This window comes from Temnothorax nylanderi, unplaced genomic scaffold (genome assembly GCF_030848795.1).
Source record: "Temnothorax nylanderi isolate EJ_2023f unplaced genomic scaffold, tnyl_v1.0 TNYL_tig0101_pilon, whole genome shotgun sequence".
NCBI classification, from domain to species: domain Eukaryota; kingdom Metazoa; phylum Arthropoda; class Insecta; order Hymenoptera; family Formicidae; genus Temnothorax; species Temnothorax nylanderi.
The window spans coordinates 234,191-257,361 of NW_027249163.1; the positions used below are offsets into that span (position 1 = coordinate 234,191).

The window sequence follows — 23,171 nt, forward strand, 5'->3', positions numbered from 1 at the left end:
AAAAGAACGCATAAAGTCGAGAAGACAAACGGTGCAATATTAAATTCCAATTGCGTAAATATTCATTTTCACGAAATATAAAAGTATAAAAATGTAAAAGACTTTGGAGTAGGTAAATGATGAAATCAAACAATCGTGATATATTTTTTCTAATTTTTTGCACACCGACCATTTTTTTATACGATCGACGAGTAACTCCAGTACTTACATTTTTACAGTAAAACTTTTGAAAATCAAAAGTTTTATTTTGAAAAGAAAAAATTATATATGTTTATGAATTTATTTATTTTTATTTTTTAATTACACATGTCACCGTAGCGATGCTGGGTGGAGTGGTGCATATTATGAATGTTATCGTAGCGGTGACAATGGAGTACAAAGGGTTAATTATTCATGATATATAAAATTCGAGACTTTATTTTTGTAATGTATAATTTAAAAATTAGTGATTACATATGTTTAAAAAAATAGAGTTTGGATCTGTTTGGGTGTTTTCTACGCTTGAAACAGGAGGAAAAATAGCGGAGAAGCATGTAAAACGTGAGCAAATTAATCGCCTTCGCTGAATCGATAATGAATTCAAGTGATTAATTATCCGAGTAAAAACGTTGGCTTGTGTTAACATTCCGGTAACACCCGGTATATCGAGATATCGTACAATACATTTCGGAGACACGCGCTCGCTTTCCGCTCTTTCATTTGGCGTATTTGTCTCGCGGTGGGCGGCTTTGCCGTAACGAGGCCCCATCCCGTTCCTAGCAATGAGTCACGTTCACGCGCGTCCATTTCTATGCTTTTATCGAATTGTTTACTCATCGCGTTAACATGATTGTCGCGGGACGATTAATTAACAGCGTCCCTTCGTCGCGCGCGCGTCAATCCGCTGATTAATGGCAGAAAAAAAAAGAAAAGTCCGTTTGCTGCCTTTTCTCTGTGTTTCATAACAATTGAAGTTTAATATGAAGGTAATTGCGCGCGCAAGCATCTCTAATATAAAAGAAATATGACAATTTTATTTATAAATCATGGCAAATTTGTTAAATAATTTTTCTAAACCATTCTTTCAATTCTTCGAAATCAACCGTTCTAAATACTGTAATTATTTACTCGCGCAGAAGATGTTTTCTTTGAGTTTACATTATTAAATATCCTAAAAAATTACCGTATACAATATATTTATTGTCCTACAGCAAGCGACCTTCCCTAGTGTTTTTTTAGTGCTTAATAAATATCAATTATCCCTAATTAAACATCTCAACAAGACAATACTTATGTATTCTGTCTGAACAGCCAATTAAAATCCTGACTGCGATATAAAACTCGCGCATAGCTTTCGATAATTAGATCATTTTTATGATCGAAAACATTTGCGTCTAGCTCTAGGAGATAAATGCCAGTATTATTAAAAGCGCAAATACGAGCACTTTATTTGAATTTAAATGATTAAATGTAGGTAATACAAATTAATCGCGTTATTTCAGCGCCGAATTTTTTGTCGTTACGAACATCGTTTTTTGACATTTATTTTATTTATTATCAAGTCATAGAGGATGTTAAAAATGCAACTCTTCTTTATTAAGGACTTTCTAAAATTCTTTCCTCCATGTTATCTTCTTGTTTTCTGTCTTTCGGATGTTTTGCACTACGTCTTTTTTAAATCAAATCTAAACCCCGGATTTATTTACTACATATTTTTACTTATTTCTCGAAAATTGTTATCAATTTGTAAACTAAAATTTGTAATTTTGTTTATATTATGTTTATGAGCTTTATCTGAGTGTTGTAACTTTTCGCGCGAAATGTTTTTTTAAAATCAAATCTCAACCCCGGATTTATTCACTACATAAACAAGTATTTTCTACTTATTTCCCGGAAATTGCTATCAAATTGTAAACTAAAATTTGTAATTTTGTGATTATTATGTTTATGAGCTTTATCTGAGTGTTGTAACTTTTCGCGCGAAATGTCGTAGTTTGGTTTTTCCGTCAAAAATCATCTTCATATTATCTGTAGCGCGATATAAAGTAAACGTTTAATTTGGTCAGCACAAAAGAGAGAAATAAATTATACTCATTATCTATCAAATGTGCAGTCAATAATATATGTATATTAATTCGTAAATCTTTCACAGATTTTCGTTTTGTTACCGATAGTTATAGTTTTTTGTAGAGAATAATAATATACAATCAAGCAAAGGGAAAAACGCCGAAATAATAATATATAATTTATATTATACAATAATCTAAATAAACCCTCGGAATAAACAGATTAATACATGTCGATAAGCATATTAGAGAGATGTCCGTTCAGTCCGATGATTAAATTTCTCTGTTTCGTAGTCCCTCGTGCATTTTATTTATTATCATAATTTATATTTCTTACGAAATAGTTTTCATTCTTATATATTTGTCAACAAATCAATTCGTTTACAACTTAATGCAAAACTTCAATACCTTTTTCACTACCTTTTTATTCTCGACTTCCGACTTCCAATCTTTTTTCGTCAATTGCAACGATGTGGCAATTTGTGCTGATCTCTCGATAACCTTATTGACAAATGCAACTATCCGTTCGCAATTGATAAATAATTTCACCGAATTTATTATATATAAACTGAGATAAGAAGAACAATTTCTTCGTTGCCCAATTTTAGAGTCCACTCTTGTTAGCGATACACCGCTAAAAGAACTATTGTACTACTTTACGAACAAAATGACGCGTATCGCCGTATGCCCATCATCATATTGAAAATAATAGATCGATCTTTTCTATTTTTATCTGTCCAATTATCTGTACACAAGAAATTAGATTAAACTTCGAAAACCTTGAATGTTATTCTAGTAAGTCTGATTAAAACTATAGTGATTAAAACTAACGAAAGGAATGACTTCGTTGTAGGTATATAATCTCTCCCCCGAAATTATCCCTTGGTCGCTGGGGGGGATTGGGGTGGAGGGGAGGAGGGAGAATGAGGGTATCTCGCCTAGTATTTACAGCAAGAAGTTCGATTCCGAATCGATTGAAAAATCTGTGATGAACAGTGTCCTCTTCGGGGACATCGTATCGAGAACGGACAAAGTTTCACGACTGCGTGTCAATTTAATTCGGTACGAGCATCAGTACAAATCTCTACGGCAAGCCCGCGACGGCGGTGCGGGCACTGCGGGCGTCGATGTAGATCCGCGTTCAATTACTTCGTGTCCGCAAATAACCGGTCGATATTGACGTATAGCAAATTGCACGCGCGCATCAGTGAATTTCCACTCGACTGCTGTTGTTGCCGTCAGCATCAGCCAGCAGGTGTCGGTGCCGCGAAAGCGAAAAATATTTGCCAAAATCAGCCTCCGCGTCAGCGGATACCAAGACGGGAACGTGACAAAAGACTCGACCTTGTTTTCCTTTTTTGTTGATCTCGCGATAAAGATCTCTTAGAGTCTCAGATATAATTTTCGCGTGTAAATAATTACGGGAACTCTACGTCATCGTGGCTGACAAAAAATAAACGTCGAAGTCTAATTTCTTTTCTGCGCGAGGCGTGAAATGAAGAATGGCCTATAAATATTATCGTAAAATCGCGATTTGTCGAGCAGACAGGAAAAAATAGACGAATAATTAAAATCAAATTTAAATTACACGTAGCATAAATACGCGTTATCTCGTATTATCGCGTAGTAAAGATAATCTCTAAAACAACTGATAAATCTGCTCGTACCTGGCCGTTCTTTCACTGAGTCGTCTTATCGAATCTGACCTGAAATTTCAACATAAATTCCGAAGAACTGATTGTATATGTATCGTAATAACATGCAAGTAGGTTAAACAGACATTGCTCTAACAAAAGAGCTGTACATTTATCGGTAGAATATACTGTATTTACTATTTACAGACATATTCCCTCATTTCTAGATGTCTCAGTATAGCAAAGCGTGCAAATAATCAAATTTTGAAGAAATATGCAGCTTCTGTCAAATTACGTAACAATCCTATTGACAGCCGGTGGGAATTGCTCTTAATAATCGCGCGATCGCGCGATATATCACTCGTTTATCGCTCGTCTTCTCGATGTTTGGAGAAATAGTTTAGACGGTTATATTAGTGTTTCGTGCGAATTCTATTTAAAGCGGCAGAACTCGCAAAAAAGCTCCAGAGTTGACGTTTGTCGTTTGCGCCCGGCAAATATTTGCCTAGAAACCAACAAGATTTACGTCATTCTGGTAGAATTTTTCTGAAACAGATTTGTTATTCTTATTTCACATCGTGAATGTCACAGGACACGCGATACGACGTCGAACTATCACAAGGGGATTAATTGATTCTTATCGAATCTCGTGGAGGTTCAGTTCAGTTCGGTATTTATAGAAAAAGAAAGAGATCGAGAAACAGCGATACCCCGTGATACCCCAATCGTGAATAAATACTTTGTTATTTCGAGTTATCGTGCCGGACGTGCCGGCCATCTGCACATATCCAATTTGAGTTATTTCGTAAACAATAATCCAAATGATACGAATAATACGAATTCAGAAGTGTAAAAAGGATGATTAATACATTGTTAAATTCGTAGCATTAAATTATAGTATCAATTTGAGTCATTTTTAACCATTCTTGAACGGAAAGAACTGCTTTCCTTCATTACCAATAACTCCTGTTGTTATTAATACTTTTTAACGATTTTTTTTTTATAATCATAAAACAATATAAAATAATGTGCCAAAGTTTCAAAATACTCAGATTTTTCATTTCTTAAATATTTAACTTGAAAAAAATAAATTTTTTTTGCTTGTCAAGGTTGTCTACCCCTTTAACTAAACCAATTAATAAAGTAAAAGTAATACTGTTTTGTGTTAAAATAATAAGTTTTACACACATGGACACACATGGACACACATGGTAGTTAAAAATAACAAAATATTGTTTAACTCAAAATATTGGTTTAAATTTTATCCTTTAATATTTAACAGTGTACCACTCGTTACATTTGCGCCTTTGCTGAAAGCACATAGTATTAATTTCGTATATGTTAATTCGAGGAGAAGAAGAGTGAAAAGTGCGGAAAAATAACAAATAACGCATCGGTTTGCCGCCTCGCTGCAATCGCGTTCAATCGAGCGAGCGGTATTTAAATCAATTTACGTTAAAGCGAATTGTCACGTTTAAATAAGCGCGTGTTGTTTGTTCGTGGCTTGCTGCGCTTCTTTCTCGCGACCGATCGGCCGCACTCCTATTATTTTGCCGTCACGTTCATGCATGATTCATTATTCGAGCCGCTCCCGGGTTCGAAGCGAAGTTACGAGTCAGCGCGGCGCGGCGTCGATCATTCCCGTTCGGCTGGAAATGACGACGAGCGCGCGAGATCAGATCGCGATCGACTCACTGCTTCTTACGATCGATAGACGTCTGCTCTTCGTGCGTGCATATTGCCACGCATGCAATACGTGATCCCGTCCGCGGCTGTTCCTGCAAAGCGGATAAACAGCAAAGAGCCGTTGACCGCCTCGATTCCTCTCAACAACCATCGAGAGATAAAAGTTTTTATCTAAAAATAAATACGGCATAAAAAAATACGGTGTGTTCACGCACGCGCTCGTCCCACCCTTGCGGTTTGTTTCACACCTTTGTTTAATCGTGTATCGTTGGTATTACGTCAGAGATGTTACGAATCGACATCTTCAACAACAATACAACAAAAGTATTTGATGTAGCTTTACGTTTATTTCCAGTTTAAATTCGATACTTGATGCAAAATTGAATTTTGAATCTCTTGAATGGGAAAATCGACGAGTAATGTATAAGATAAATTGTGACAGTATTTATTAATTGATACGGTTATTCATAAGTAGGCTTATGTGAAAGGATGACTTATAATGCACGCGAACCGCAACGAACAGTGTGTAACAAAAAGCGGATTGCGCACGGAAACCGGATAGAGATTTTCTTTGTCAAGTTTATCCTAATTGGAGAACGCAAAGTCCACGAATGCCGGTCGCGAGTGCACTTTGCTCGATCGAGCACGCCGGCGATCGGATCGGATCCAGTACGCCAGCGGACGATGTTTTTTTTTTACGTGCCAAACGGTCACGGCTCCGTTCTATGAATATCGTTTTACAACGAGCGGATTGTGAATGCACGCGCTCGAATGCGCGCGATCAATTACGCGAATCTATTATCGGTGCTTTTCCACTCGGCGGAAAACCTGTCCGACGAGCGTTCTCATTCATATGTAATTAACGTGCTAGCGATCGCTCGGATTCCACCGGCGAGACTTTTACTTTTCTGATCGCGCATCCAGCAAGATCCGCTACTTACCTCGCATCTGCAGCTCACGCGTCGCAAACGTGCTTCGTGAAAGCAGGCATGGAGCGGAGAATCACGTGTCTTTATTCTTTTTTATTCTGTAGGAAGGACAACGTTGAGTCATTTTTAACAATTTTTATAGATCGCCCCTACTCCTATTTAACTAAAATAATGAAGTTAAAATAATACTACTTTGTGTTAAAATAATAAATTTCGACACACATGATAGTTAAAAATAACAAAATGTTATTTAACTCAAGGTACATTGGTTTAAATATCATCCTTTAATATTTAACAATGTATGATAAGTACTACCTATTATAGATCTATGATATTGTTGCGCTCGCCGCGTCACACTTGCACTCGCTCACACACTCCCGGAGCTCGCGGAAATAAAGGGAACGCTCCGTTAAAGGGCAAAACAATCTCAACGTTTATTACAGTCACGTTACAGAAGAGCGTGGACACACGTCCGAACGGTCCAGCAGCTCGAGAACAAATCTGACGGTTGTTGTTTGATCCATGGTGGAAAAATACGTATTCTTCCACCATGGTTTGATCAATCCGGCTCGTTGCTAAGGACCCGGGCGTCTCGCTCGAGCTCAGCGCGGATGCAACAATATATACAAAGTTATTTTTACTGTTATATTTTATTGTAACAACAACGTAATTTCCGAGAGCTTAAGGGTCGGGAAAGGCGAATGGCGAAATGCGATTGGTATCGAGATACGTGTATCGCGGGCACCAGCTCATAGCACGCGACAATCGTAACAATTTAAGCGTCTCAATTGATTAATTACTCGTCGACTCGCGATACCAATCGGCGCGGCGCGGCGTCGCTCTAAACTGACTACCGCCTCTTCTTGGCTCCCTGGAATCGATTCTTCTCGAAGCTGTCAAGTCGCTCGGAAAGATTTGTTCTGGCATCGTCTACTGTGCTCTTCCTCTTGGCTCCCTTAATTCCTTGAAGCCGATTCTTCTCGAAGACGTCGAATCGCTCGGGAAGGTCATACGTTCTGGAATTGCCTTCTCGCGGATGTGGAAGTGTATTTCCACATCCGCGAACTTGATACATCCCATTTCTGAATACCGATTATTTTACATCGACACGGAGATATTACACTTAAACGTTACATAAGCCATTAATAGGAAAACGAGATAAATAGATGGAATATTTGCAGCAAAATTCACAGAATCGACTAGTCGCGTATTCTCTCGTAGACGATCTTGCGAAAGCGTTACAGCTAATTAACGGGTGATTCATCGTTGACTGATTGTGAGAATCATTCACCTCGATTCATTAGCGGATAAAGTAGACGAGAAATATCACAGTTTGCGATCTAAAATGTCGTTCATATTCGTACAATGATTTTTCTTCTTTGCAATTTTTTTTTTAACATACAATTCTTTACATAACAAAACGTGACGAAGCATAGTACATATATCTTTGAAAATTGTTTTAACCCTGTAAGTTTTTTCCACTCATTAACAAGTCACTCATTAACATTTTTTTCAGTTTATCTAATTAGTTTTCTGACAATTTTTCTTCTTTATACAAGGTTATTTTAAATTATCTGCGAGCAAATTGTGACCTGCAAACGACATATCAGAGGAATTTTGTGTACTTAAATTTATGAGTGTGCTAGAATTATGGGAGATAAAAACGTAAGTCAGAGAGCGAAAATAGAATTTGAATTTGTTCTTTTGCGTAGACGAGACGTTTTCGAAAATCAGATTGAAGCGACTGGCGCGTTTCGTCGTTACGAAACTTTAGTTCACCGCGTATTCGCCAAGTGAACCGCATGTGATTTGTGACTTGCGTAATATGTCTCAATCTATCGCCGACGGTCACATGCAGTCTGTAATCACTTGTGCCGCCGATAAGAGGGCGGGCGCATGTTACAATGACTGCCGGCGAGCGCTTGCAAGCAAATAAACATCAATAAATCATTTGTATCTTCCTATTTTCTATTTACTCTTTCTCTCTCTCTCACACACACACACTGTAACGCGTTTATCTGCTTCAATCATGCGTGCGTTGTCAACTGTACATACAAGTAAATAAATAAGTGCTCTGTATAAGTGCGTCCTTTGCGAAGAAGATTTTCGGAAACGTGTTTAGATGTTCTCCGATTTTTTCCCGTGACATCGCGGATATTTCTTACGGATTTTTCTCACAACTGAAAGAAGCGGATTTATTTTAATAAGGTATATAGTTTGACTTGATCTTAGGCTAAGTTAGTTAAATTTAATTAAAAAATTGCAAGTTTTGTGACAAAAATCTCAGTAACGATAAGTAAAACGGTTGTCATCATCGCTGACGCTAGGAATCAGGAGTTTCCCAATTTCTCATAGGTCACGAACGAATGGAAAATCGTCAGAGACACCGATACCGATCTGTCCGCAAAACGCGCGACACGCGGTCTGCTTTTCATCATGCTCAGATCCCAGACGGAGTGCAACGAACGTGAACGTCGCGTCGCGGTCGGCGTGAAAATAAGCGGAATTAAAGAAAACAAGACGTACGCGGAGGAGCACATGACTGCCCGGATTGATAGCGGTAAACTCGTGACCACGATAAACTACTGAGAACAATTTCATCGGCCACAACTGGCCACATACGTGTTCAGTTCTCTTCGCCGGCATGTCCAGGAACAGGAATTACGAGACGTTCATCATCAGCAGCGGCAGCAACAGCGCGGCAGACGTATCGTCGCCGCTGCCACTCAAGTGAGTAGATCAGGCTCAAACGCCGCGTTTTTTCGGCGCCGCCGTTATCAGCGTCGCTCGTCGTTATCGTTGTCGTCTCGTCGTGTTGTCCGAATATCGTCATCTATCTGAAAACGGAAACGACACGCGCGTATGCATCGACACTCGTAATTTCCAATGTGCCTTTGATTCGGATAAGATAAGAGCGCTACGCCTGTCGATAAGTGCTGTTAAATGTGCCGTACAATCTGCCTGTATAATCCCACTTTTGCAGCTCGTGACTCGTGACTTGTCTTCGTACATTCTGGCTTCTGACTAACGATATATTCCGAATATATTTTCTACGAAATTCGTGATATATGGATTATTTTCTAACAATTCCGAATTTAACAGCCTTTCTTCGTATTTCTTTGAACCAGTCGTTTCTTATCTTATGATAGACTCTTATTTCATGAAACTTTACAGTCGTTTATAAGACTACTAGTTACGCTATCTGTACCGCGAATTTGCTCTTAAAGGATATGATCGTAAACGTACGTGTAATATAATAATAGCACTATCACAAAATATTAAATACTCAGAACAATAATGAGCAAAATCCGCTTTGTAAAGCGGAGAATTTAAAAGACAGATTACAAGACGTTTAGATCGCTCGGTTCTTTGTGGTAGGATAAGAAAAAATTACTCGATGCTAATTTTTAAACGTATTAAACGTACGAGTAAAGGCTGCGTATAATATAAACAATGGCGCTTTTCTGTACGTCTGCAGTTCCGTCAAGAGGATCTTACACTGCTTGCACGGCCTAATCGACCGTCACATAAATACATTCACGACGATTACACTGTTTGAATAAATCCGCGCGACCGAGTGCGTTTGCAGGCCGAGGTTATCTGCCAGATTTCATTTACCGTAGGCGCGCGACTCGTTATGCTCGAATTTGCGATAATGACCGTCGGCTGCAACGATATTGGCTGATAGTACCGAAGAGAACGTGGTTCTCTCCAGAGAAAATAAAAGTGTTCTTCTCAAATAATTTTCACGCTCGGTGGGTTCCTCGATGGCTTAATTTGAATAACATTAAATACAATTACAAATACAATTATATTTCATTATATTAATTGTAAGTACAATATATTATATGCACATATATAGAAAAAATCCCTGAAAATGCGTAAAAGAATAAAGGTTCGATTTAATTATACAGGACAGATTATGTTTATCTAAATAGAATTTTTTATATTTATTTAAAATTCTCGTCAGTTATCACGCATCGTACGGCCATCTTGATTTTTTACTTCTTATTCCATTTTCTTTATTGGTTAATTAAATTTCAAGATGATAGCGCGGCCTTCTCTTATCGTGCGGAATATCGAGAGCGACACGTCAAAACTGAGTATCGAGTAAACATTAAATCATCTTCGCGCGATTCCGACGAGAGATCGTCCGTCGTTATAATTATCTCCCATTCGACCTTATCGCACACTTATAAATGCTTACGTTAAATCGTTACTCCGCGCTCGAGTTCGCACATTTTTACACTGCAGAGATCGTCATAAAATAAAATTCTATGTGCGACTCAATTTTTTTTATTGAAACGACTTTTACTCGCTGAAACTATTTCTGTACGCGATCTCCACTTCTTCTAATGCAGTTTTTTCATTCACTGTGATCGAATAGATCTTTCGTAAGATCGCCCACCGGCACGATGGTGCGTGATGGATTTCCGAAGAAATCCGCGATGGACACGTAAATGCGACACGTAAACTAACGCATCTCATGGATTTTTTATTTAGCCGTCATTTAGTCGCGTATCTTTTCTCTTCTCTTTTTTTCTCTCTTTCCTTTATCTCTTTGTTTATTTATCTCAAAGAATTTTTTAAGTGCCGGAGGTATCGCGCGAGAATCACGTCAGCACGTATTTTCTTTTTCGCCCTTGTGTGCTCCCTTACCAGCGACGATTACCTCGCCGCGTTAAACGCTTTCTAAATCCACGAGACTGGATTTATCACGATTTACGTAAATGCAAAGAAAACGTTTCACGAACAACAATCGTGACAATTTCATGTCGGGCAATGCGGCAAGCAAGATACGGCACTATTTTTCTCAGATAAAGAGATGTGACCGTGCGTCCCGTGGCCGAGGCTCTTATCGATGTCTATAATAGATTACGTCCACGTAAATAACTAAGCTCTTTTGAAACGTGACAAAATTGACGATCATGAATAGGTGCGGTGACGAAAAAAGTTCGACAGTTGCCACAGCAAACAATTCATCGGAAACTATTTTACGTTATCGGCAGGTAAGGCCATTATCGCCACATAATCACGTGTTAACCGTATCAGGAGCGCTTTTTCAGTCGCACGATTGCCATTGTTAGCGAGAAATGTCCACAGCGAGCTTTTACGATATTTCAATTTCCTGCATTTTACAAATTTTCCTCTATACACATTTATTTTATTTTACTTACCTACACTGTTAAATATTAAAGGATAAAATTTAAACCAATATCCTGAGTTAAATAACATTTTGTTATTTTTAACTATCATGTGTGTCGAAATTTATTATTTTAACTCCATTGTTAAATTAACGACATATTGAGTAGGAGCAGGGATGACCTACAGGAATGGTTAAAAATGACTGAAATTGAGTATAATTTAACGAATTTAACAGTGTAATCACGTTTAATTTTTTTACATATAATCCGTATATTACTGTCCCTTCCATCAAGACATCCTTATCGATCGTCAACAATAATGAGAGAAAAAAATTTCTCCTCGCGGCGATAAATTACGAAGAAAAATTCAACAAATTGCATCGATTCTGCCTTCGCTCTTAACTAATCGGCTGGCCCAAGCAGATCATTTTCCCTTTTTTTTCTATTAAATGTGTCACGACCTCAATCTTTTTTCGTTAAACGAAATTTGTTTGTTTCTCCTATCTCCGTCCGCATGCGCCTTGTCACGCTCTCGCAAGCCCCCCCCCCGGTTGGTCTCTCTCTCTCTCTCTCTCTCTCTCTCTCTTTCTCTTCCACAAGTCCACAAGCGGCGACCGCCTCGCATATAAAGCTTTCGGGACTCGTTGCCGTCAGTACATTCGCTTCGCGCGAGCCGCAACGTAGACAGTGGGCTTTCGCGCGAGCCGCTCGACTCCGCTCTCGACGCACGCGGCATTCACCGGGAGTCGCGAATCGGGGTGGAGAAGAGATACAGAGGGCGGGCAAGTCTCTATCGGGAACAACACGGGTGCAAGAGCGGCGGGAAAGACGGCGGGGACCAGGCAGATGCATCGCACGCGGAGGAGGACCCTCGTGGGCTTTTACGTGATCGGACGCACGATCGGCCTCCTGGCCAGTCTCTGAGATTAAAGCTCTCGGGGATCCTCGACATCCTCGAAAAAAAAAAAAAAACCGCAGCTCCGTGGCTCGCGGACAACCACCGGCCGAGCAGGGTGGAGAGTCCCGAAGGGGGGGGGCGATGAGCCGTGTAACCACGTGGTGATACAACACTGTGATCAGCGGACTGTGATATATACACCTGTACCACATTATACATTATACTCCTACCGTACACACTTCATCGGGAAAGAGATCACCCAGTGACAACGTGCGCCATGGCAGAGTAAGTGGAAACATAACACAAACGGCATCCCCGGGTCTGTTAGAATCCCTTTTCTGCGTCTCATCTCGCGCTCATCTCGAAATCTCAGAATTCTGAACGCAACGTGTAGTCATATGACCGCACGGCTAAAAGCAGCCGTTTATTTCGACACTGACGTGCAGATCGTATACGTTTCCAGACGCACGTGGCGTTCTCGGAGTTGGGAAACCAGAGTACGGAAGCCTCCGGATATTCAGGACGAGAATTAGAGACGCGTTTTTTTAATAGACATCGCATGCATCGTTATACTTATTATATTACATCTTGTTACGTTTCCCGTTGTGTCACAATCGTTAGATTAGAAGTTATAGGTAGTACTCAGTACGGTTTCTTCGTTTTAATTTCAAGTGACGTGCGAAAGTTAAGTGTATGACACATTTTTACATTACTCAGCAAGTTCCTCGCGTGCACGTTCGAAATGAACGTGATCGCTGTAGCTGTAGATTCACGAAATTCATGATTAAACGCGGTTCTGAGCAGAGATGAGAAAACGAGGGCAAAGTCGACGTTTGTCGCAAATGTATATACGCGCGATCAACAAGTGATTCTATCTCGAAAGCTCTTGTTTACGATGTTCGAATCTCGTGACTCGTGACAATGAAAATTACCAGTCCTCAATCTTTGCTCCGAGATCGTTGCGTCTCTACTGTCTCCTCTCGGAAAATTGTAAAACGTGTGATTAGTCAAATATATTTCGAATAATTAAGTATTTTTCGGAGACTGCGCAATTTTTGATATTTTGAAGCTTGTCGTATAATCAATCGTAAACAAAGCAGATAAAAGCAGATAAACGCAGATTTGTAGCTCCTACAAAATTCGCTTCGCCCCGATCGAGGTTGTAGAAGAATAAGCTAATGAGAAAAATCAAAAAAACCTAGATTACAATGTCATCGACTGGATCTCACAATCAGCTGGACTCTTTAAGAGGATATCTCCAGACGTGGAGACGCCTCTTTAATGCATACGTCTAATTTTAAGCTTTTAATTTATTTAATATGAGGATCGCGTTTCGCCTTCTGCTCCTCGAAGTGGAACATGGCACGCGGACTATATAATCGAATATAAAAGGATGTGTCATCTCGTCGCCGTCCTAGTCACGTCGCGCGTCGTCGTGGGCGCGTTTTACAACGTGCGCCGCGAAGCAATTATTATATATTTAGCACCGCGATTTTATCGGTGGACGAGAATGACAAATGCCTCTTTGACTGCACTTGACAAATTCGTCAGTCGCGAAGCGCAGTAGGCCGGAAAGATAATATTGTTGATAGCTGATAACACTAGTGCATATAGACGTTTCTGATGCAATTAATCTATTAATATTGTATCGATTAACACCGTGGCGATGCATGACCGGCTGTCATGACGATCTACACGTATTTACCACGATCCACGATATTATCTCCGTCATCAGTCGGGCTACGTCATTAACGCCAATGTTAATTGACTTTTAATGACACGAATCCGCCCACTCTTTATTAATCCACGGCTGAAACGTGCGTTATCGCAAGCTGGAGATTGCTATAAAATAAAAGATACGAACACAACGCTCGATGTGTTCATTTATTTAATATCAATTTATTTAACTGTATCATCGTCCGAAGATTAGTCACGATGATTATTAACGCGCATTTATTCATAGCGTATCTAAACTTTATTGACATCGCTTAAAGAACTCGTCTCGTTTTTGCTCCGCTTTCGCGAGAGGCGAGAATCGGGCAATTATATTAAATCGATGCTCAACATCGGAGACGAGCGAGATGCGGTATTTTTACACCCGGGAAGAAGACGGTCGTAAAAGTTCTCGCGTCGAGTTTTTTGCGCACGATGATCGATCGCGGCCTTGCGAGAAAAGGATTTATTAGTCGGCGGCGGAATCGAGGTAATATCGCAGTAAATGAAGCGGAAAAATGCGGAGTCGCGAACAATGACGGTGACGATGACAACGCTGTCATCAGTTTTCCAGCTTGACGATGATAATGCGGGTCTCTCTCTCTCTCTCTCTCTCTCTCTCTCTCTCTCTCTCTCTCTCTCTCTCTCTCTCTCTCTCTCGCGAAACAACACTCGTCCTCCCCCTGCGAGCCTCATGAGCGTAAATCGCAGTAATGATACGACATTAGGCGATAATACAACGAGATCCGCGTCGCCGTTACACGCAGATGCGTGACTCGGTGTGCATCGTTATTGCTCGGATAAATCACGCTGTAGTCGGTGCGGAGATTTATTTTAAGAAGCAGTCTCGAAAGTGACATGAAGTTCCTATAAAGAAGCAATCGGTGGAAGATCCCGGGGGTCAAGATCAAAGGTTTTCGCCTTGCTAATTTCTCGAACGTCAAACGATCTTCTCTCCGCTTTGTTTTCACCGTGATTTAAAATTATCTCCGGACGATGACGTAATCCCGCGCTACGATGCGCGAAGCGACATTGAACTTCGGCGACACGAATCAAGCCTATGCTAAGACAATGGCCTGCGTGATTTTTAAGTGCACTGTCTCGAATCTCGCGACGATCGGAAAACTTCTCGCACTCGCAGAAACCCGCCGCGTGTTATTCGTGTGATCGTACATATAATATTTGATATATGCATTAGCACATCTCTCTCTCTCTCTCTCCCTTCAGCCTCCTTCGAACGATCGGTGCCTCGTGGAGCCGATTGATCGTCGCGTCGGTGCGCTTAGCAACGCAAACACTCCGTATATTTCGCAACGCGTCACAATGTTGCTGCTGCTTTCCGAGACAATTTACCGTCGTGAGTGTCGCTGTCTCCTCGCTCGTATTTACCTTCGTTCAAGCGCAGCGTGTTGTAATTAGACTATTAATACCAGGGACACGTCCGTTCGTTCGTTCGGTCGAATGCAACGCTCGCTGAGAGATGCAGTTCGCGTGTCTGCATATGCGTGTGCGCACTGCGCATTACACTTGAATTTTCCACGCGGACCGGCGTAAACACGAAAATAATCTTTACGAGCGATTCCGTTGTATCGTGCCAGAATTCGCGAGTCCGCTTGGCATCCACCTCGCGCGATGAATCGTTAGGCTGAGTTAGGCATCTGGAAATCCTTGGACCAGCTGATCGAACGCCACTTATATTATCACGCTGTTTTCGTCTTTACCCGAAGCCTTGAGGCTCACGCAATAATAATCTCCGTAAATGTTTAAATGACATCTCTTGTCAATAACTCAATACTTTATCTCTCAGGATTTTCGAACTGAATTAATATTTGCGCGTATCACTTGACGGGAGTTAAAAGAACGTTTTAAATCTCTCTCTCTCTCTCTCTCTCTCTCTCTCTCGAGCCTACGCATTTATGAACGGCCGATATCTGCTGCAGCAAGATAGAGAAATCGCGTGAAACTGCTCGTTTCCTCGATTACTCCGAAGCCGAAAACATCGCCAGGCCGCGGCTCGATTCTCGCGCATCATACACATGTTTAAAATGTTCTACGAGCAATAACGTCATCCGTTGTTTTCCATAATCATCTTCTCTTTGTCCCTTTCCACGTGTCTGATATCTGCTTCTAATTAACCCACTAATACTTCACACGTCATTCTATTGAGAGACAGCATGAATCTCTTCTGAAATTCTTTCTATAATTATTCTCTTAAATATAAATATAAAGAGACTCAAAGTTCCAAAGGTTGTTCCAATCTGTTGGTAAACTAATAGTTAAATCATAGATATATCTATCTTTGTTTTTTCTCCAAATTAGACAAAGATAGATAGATAGATAGACTTATGATTTAACTATTAGTTACTTTACCAACAGCTTGGAATAACCGGCCCTAAGCCCTTTTATATTATTTTTATTGTCTCTAATATCTTTATTATCTCGCGCTGCAAAATAATCTCGAGAAATGCTACAAACATCTTTAAAAAAATTCATAAAAAATATTATCAAGCAGATGTCGCTCGATGACCGAAAACGCCAATATTCATTCTGGAATTCGTTAGTCATCGAAATGATCGAAGCGCAGCATGAGTCGTTTCCCGGCGTATATACGAGTGAAGAGTGAAGGTTATCTCCGGTTGTCGCTTTGTTCGCGTCCGCGGGATAAGTAACGTTTCAAGATACCCGCGGAAAATTCCGTCGACACGACGACGGGGTGGCCGCGCGCACGAGACCATCAACATCCGATGGAAAATCTTACGAAATCCCTCTTGCGTTCTAATTCGGTTGCGCGAACGAACGGGGCGAGGCCCTTGAAGTGTCGTCGCCGCACGGCCTTCGCGCGCAAAGTCAAGGTGCGCACAAAGAGGAGATACAGCTCCGTCAACACGCTGAATCGTCCCGAGACCGCTTTGTCTGGCGACAACAACGTTCTTTGTTGACAGAAATGTCTGTCTGACGCCTATGCGTTCTTCCGTAACTCGGCAGACGTTGGAAGATCATAAAACTTGACGATTTTGTAAAGAAGCTCGTTAATTGCGACGAACCTTATATCTCCTGCTAAAAGAAAACGTAAAACTATATCTCGCCTAAAAAATAAATACTGTATAAAATACTTTATTTGGTAAACAAGACATTATTATGTTTTTCTCTGACTGGAGAAAATATATAAAGAATATAACTGCATTGTATCTCATATCTGCGTTTGTAGGCTTATCTTGGCTCAGGTTTGATTTACTGTATAGATTTCTCAATACCGAGTTTGAAAAATTCGCTCCGTCAAAGATCTCTTCCGGATGCATTCTACAAGAAACCTTTTTCTTTGTCCATTTCCATTGTTTATATCTAGATAGAACTGCATGTAAAAACAATGATTGCGACTGCTGTTTCGAGGGAATTCCAATGAGACTTGGTGTGAATGGACGCCGCGAACACACGAGAGAATTCATTAGCGAAGGCCGCAACTGTGCGGCGAAAACATTACGCGGTCATGTACTCGTACGCGTATACAAGTTCGGCTTTCGTCCAACCGCTGGATTTGAATTTCAAAAATCCAGGACACACGCTGGATCCGATATGCGAACTTCAGCGATCGCGATCGTTTGAAACAGAAATAGCTTTTATTTATGATAATCCGACCCGCGACCGACGTTACGTCGCGCACGCGTGCGCGCAAACGGCATCGTTAACTTGACAAGTTAATAATAAAGTGTTCGGGAAACCGGGCCGATAAATTAAATATGTTCGCCTCGAACTCGGTATGGAAATAAGAAGGAAATTATTGATTACGTAAACGCGATAAAGGCGCAAGTACAATTTTCATTAACTAATTCGTTACGTGCGTGCCTGCATGCAAGTGACAAATTAATGCACTCGTCAGTTTCTGCGAAGTCAATGATAATTGTTAACACAGGTGCGAGTAAAAGTACCAGAGGGAAAACTCCGGAGGTCGATACGCACGGTTACGCAACACGACGAACGTTGAGCAGTCGGTTCGCCGACTGCTTGATCTCTTCTATCAAATAATTTCTCGCGCTAACGCGTGCATTTTCGCAAACGACTCTTTCCCGATAGAGCCACGAGCGTGGCGTGGACGGAATCATTGCTCGCGCTCAATAAACGAAGCGGAAGTGGCAAAAACTTATCGCGAATTTACATAAGGCCTTCGCGGCGATCCGCGTACACGATTATGACTCTATTGCCTTACTTTTTTTTTTACCATTTCTTCATGTACAGTCGAGAATTATCAGCGAAACTCTGTGAGAAACAAGTTTCCTTGTCGAAGATCATCAACATGTACACGCGGTCGGTCCTCTGTGACACGAGTCCCCCCCTTTCATTTAAAGGTCGTGATACGCGGCGATTATGTCATCCCGGCGTGCAGCCACGCAAACTGCGAAACCTGACCATCTCGCTCTTCCTCTCGCTAGGATTTTTCTCTCGCGCTCCTCGCGCAGCCAGGCTCTGTCCTTTCAACAGTAACGCTATTGTGCACCACGTGCATGCAGAATGCTTTAAATACCACGTATAGACGTACATATTCACGTACACGTTTTATCTTTCGTATTCCTTCGGCATGCGATAAAAATTTTTCTTTTTTGTTAGGAATTAGTCGGGTATATCAGCAACTCGAGTATCTTATATACTAATATTTTTTCTATTTTATCTGACCTATATCTATCTATTTTATTCGCATAATTTTTCTAGTATTATATACATTATGTTAATTAATATTATTATTAATTCTACACTGTTAAATATTAAAGGATGAAATTTAAACCAATACCTTGAGTTAAATAACATTTTGTTATTTTTAACTACCATGTGTGTCGAAATTTATTATTTTAAAACCAAACAGTATTATTTTAACTTCATTGATTTAGTTAAATTAATGACATATCGAGTAGGAACACTGGCGACATATAGGAATGGTTAAAAATGACTCAAATTGAGTATAATTTGGCACTGCGAATTTAATAGTGTATTTAGTAATAATTAATTACTTTTTTTTATTAAACGTTCAAGGTGGACAGTATACCGTAAATATTTGTACATTTACGTTACAAAAATATAAACGTTTGTGCCAATGTTTGAGTGTTTTTATAATTCTCAGTTAAACCGACTCGAAATTATTAAAACGATCATTATGCTTCGGAGATACTGGTGTGACAACGTCCCGAATGCGAATAAACATTTAGGTCGAATTTAATTTTAGTACCGTCAAATCCGAGCCAAACTTGCAACCGGCGACGGCACGACGAGCTTTTTACGCGCAGGTGTTCGAGGCTCGTTATTTCGACTGCTCATTATCGGCCAATGAAATGATCTCTCTTTATCTGCTGATTAGCGTGGAAAGTTTTCTCGCAAATTATACTTGACAGCGTTTGACATCTGCCGCGTTATCTGCGGCTCGAACGAAAATAATTATTATCTCCCCGTCAAACCGATAAATAGTAACAAGCCAGTGTTTACAGTTTATATCGCTCGCTCGCGCGATACTCGACCATCAAGAAAGAAAAATTCACCGCGAACTTGCGTACTTTCGAAACGATTTCGACGAATGACAAACGCTGAAAAATCTTGCGTACTGTCCGCTCGAGCCTCGACTCCTCGAGCCGATCTCCATCGGTTCGACACGTGAGTAGCTCGCGCGTAGACACATGTGATTTGCACCGTCAACCGTGTCCCTAACAATTACGGTAGTAGAACGTCATCGCGTCTTATTATTGTCACTCGATATAGCTCCGCTGTTATTTTAACAAAAGAAAAAACAACGCTTGCATAATCGAACCTTTCTTTCAATCGCCACGTGATTTGCATAAATGTAACCTTGTGCTTTAAGATTGTTCCTCGCCTCGTTATAAATAACCGAGTGCGCGCGATAATGGATATCGTGAATGCAAAAGTCTGGCTCGTAACTCCGTCGTTAACTTTCCGCGCGCGTATGTGCAATATTTTAATCGTTTAGATAATGTACAATAGCAGCTTGCAGCTATTAGCATGCGTGTTCGAGCTCTTTCCCCGTCGTCATTAACAATCGTTTATCTTATAGGAAAAATAACGGCGTGCAAGATCCGGAGAAGACCTCGCTGGTGGACTCGGCGCTGCTCCCGAAAATCCAGCCGTCCGCGCTGCTCAATGACGAGAGAGCGAATCTGGCGGCGAACGGCTCCGCCGCGAACGGCGATCCGGAGGACGCCCAGACGCCCAGGGGTAGCGCCGTCAGACAAGTCGTGGCCGCCCTGGTCGCCCAGCTCGGTACCATCAACACGGGCATGGCGTTCGGCTTCTCCGCTATCGCCCTGCCACAACTCCAGGAACCAGACAGCATCATTCCCATCAAGGAAGGATCGACGGAGGAATCGTGGATCGGTAGGTCGTCGAGGAGGATCTAAAATCTACAGCTCTTCCAAAATATCTTTTCTTTTTTTTAGATTTATTCCCTGATAGAAATATTTTGCCGAAAGTATTATGAAATCGATAAAAAGTGAATTGAAAGTTATTGCAAAATTACTGAATATATTCAAAAATGAATCATAATTTTCTTTATGAAATGTAATATTGTGAAATATAAGGAAAGTTAATTCTAGAACACAGCTTCCAGAGCATCCCGAAAACACCATAGATCTGGGAGATTTATGATAACTTTGATAGGCTGTAACTCTGGTTCAGAATTTTGGACTTTTTTTTCTCTCTCTGAGATGTAGGAATATAGGTTTTAATACTAAAAAGAGTTTTATTTTGTCAAGTTATGAAATTAAAACTTCGAAAATAAAAAAATATATCAATTCTCATTCTTTTTCCCCTCGCAGCTAGCATCTCCTCCATCGGTACGCCGATCGGCTGCCTGGTTTCCGGCTACATGATGGACATGTTCGGCAGGAAGCGGTCGCTCATCATCACGGAGGTGCCGGCGCTCCTCGGATGGCTGCTGATCACATTCGCGACCGACATACACATGATATACGCTGGTCGTTTCTTCGTTGGTCTGGGCTCGGGCATGGTTGGCGCGCCAGCCCGCGTCTACACGAGCGAGGTGACGCAGCCGCATCTACGGGGGATGCTGACCGCCGTCTCGAGCGTCGGTGTCAGCACCGGGGTGCTGATAGAATACGCCCTGGGAAGCATGCTCGCGTGGAACGTCTGCGCCGCCATCAGCGGTATCCTGCCGCTCACCGCCCTGCTGCTAATGTTCTTCTTTCCGGAGACCCCGTCCTACCTGATATCGCGCAACCAACCGGACCAGGCGAAACAGGCGCTGCGGAAGTTCCGCGGCAGTACTTACAACGTGAACCGGGAGATGGAAACCTTGGTGGAGTTCTCCAACAAGAACAACATCAAGCGACTTACCGGATTCTGGGAGATCATGTGCGCTCTGCTGAAACCGAACGCGCTCAAGCCGTTCACTCTGCTATTTCTGTACTTCTTGATATACCAATGGTCGGGCACCAACGTCATAACTTTCTACGCCGTAGAGATCTTCAAGGACTCAGGAGCGAGTATGAACAAGTACTTAGCGGCGGTGATATTGGGAATAGTCAGGCTCACCTCCACGATCGTCGCATGTGTCCTGTGCCGAAGATGCGGCAGGAGACCGCTCACGATGGTGTCCTCCGTCGGGTGCGGGCTCTCCATGTTGGGGCTAGGCGGGTACATGTGGTTGAAAAATTATTGGGTCGCGAACAACCTCCCGCTAGTCGCCACGTGGATCCCGGTCGTGTGCATATTCTCGTACACCATCACTTGCACTCTCGGCTTTCTGGTGATCCCGTGGGTGATGATAGGCGAGGTCTACCCCGTGCAAGTACGAGGTATTATCGGCGGCCTGACTACCATGTGCGCGCACACCTTTGTCTTCATGGTCGTTAAAACTTATCCCTTCCTGGCCAGCGCGCTCACCCGACACGGCACGTTCATCCTCTACGGCTGTATATCCATGTTCGGCACGATATACTTCTACATATGCCTTCCGGAAACTAAAGATAGAACGTTACAAGAAATCGAGGATTATTTCTCCGGTAGAACCAGCAATCTGACGACCGGCAGAATAAGTAACAAGCCAAAGGTTCTAGAAATTAAAAAGGGCCAGATATTACCGTGAAAAAGAGGACCATTTTTAATCATATAACATTTGCAATGTCGCTTACTTTAAAAGAATCTATTTTAATTAGGAGAGAGGAAAGCATTTTGCTTAATTGTTAGCGACTAAGAACGTTATCTACTTTTACAATAAAATGGGCAAGTACTCTAACTTTGACGTTTGCTTTGTGACAAATATATATCGTAGAAAATAAGATGAAATATTTTTAGACAAACGATGAGATATAACGATAAGACAAAAATATGTGTACACTTTATAATTCTAAAATTAACAAAACAAGTTTTTACTATTAAAGAGAAAATGTTATTGTAATATTATATTATTGTTATTCATAAAATGTAAAATTATTTTTCAGCATACATGTATTTGTTCACAAAGCATGAAAATGATTAACTACGTTCAATTAGCAGACATTAACGTTCTCATATCCTCAATCACACACGAGATATTATTTGAACAAAGTAACAAAGAATACGGAAAATTTTAATTATAATCCTCCCGATTGTACTCGCGAGGATGTAAAATACGAAAGGCCAATTATCTCTTAATGACTTAAACGAGGTACGCGCGAATAAAAAGGTGGTGCTATTTATTATATATATATAAATCATAGTATTAAACTGTACTGTAATGTGTGCTACGTGTAATGATAGCGTTAATGGGAGCCTAAGACAAATACGAAATTGTAGAGAGCGTCCTATATAGGAACTATTTTATAAATTCATAAAGATATTTTGCGTGTCGACAGCTAATATTTTACAGAACCAGATAAAACATTTTCAAGCATGTATTTATTACAAAGCGCAGTAGATCAAGTGCCATTTGTTATTATCGTGTGCAATCTAAAATCATAATAATGAATGAAGGTAAAATTTCATCTCTCTGTATACTAAACAAATGCCTTATAATGATCGTTATATGTGAGAGTTTTGATGAATGAATGACTACATAAGTGACATATTTTTTTATAAGAAAATACATCTATTGCTCATTTAATTCTGTTTCTCTTGATTATCCCTCTTTT

At 40.8% G+C, this 23,171-nt stretch overlaps 1 protein-coding gene and 1 long non-coding RNA gene across 5 annotated transcripts; one reads left to right on the forward strand and one right to left on the reverse strand.

Annotated features, from left to right (window-relative positions):
- Positions 1-6,523: 6,523 nt before the first annotated feature.
- Positions 6,524-9,876, reverse strand: LOC139775607 (uncharacterized). The gene is made up of 3 exons (XR_011718880.1): positions 9,721-9,876; positions 8,917-9,131; positions 6,524-8,474 (listed from the first exon to the last, which is right to left on the reverse strand). It is a non-coding gene; the product is annotated as an uncharacterized lncRNA (long non-coding RNA).
- Positions 8,897-23,143, forward strand: LOC139775601 (facilitated trehalose transporter Tret1). 4 transcript variants are annotated; one of them, XM_071711713.1, is made up of 3 exons: positions 8,897-9,024; positions 20,099-20,418; positions 20,859-23,143. In XM_071711713.1, exons 1-3 carry the CDS (start codon positions 8,939-8,941, stop codon positions 22,145-22,147), a joined length of 1,695 nt encoding a protein of 564 aa, XP_071567814.1. In that variant the 5' UTR covers positions 8,897-8,938; the 3' UTR covers positions 22,148-23,143. The 4 variants fall into 4 exon arrangements, with proteins under 4 accessions (XP_071567814.1, XP_071567816.1, XP_071567817.1 ...); XM_071711715.1 differs by lacking the exon at positions 8,897-9,024 and adding an exon at positions 12,087-12,621; XM_071711716.1 differs by lacking the exon at positions 8,897-9,024 and adding an exon at positions 14,788-14,962.
- The last annotated feature ends 28 nt before the right edge of the window (positions 23,144-23,171 follow it).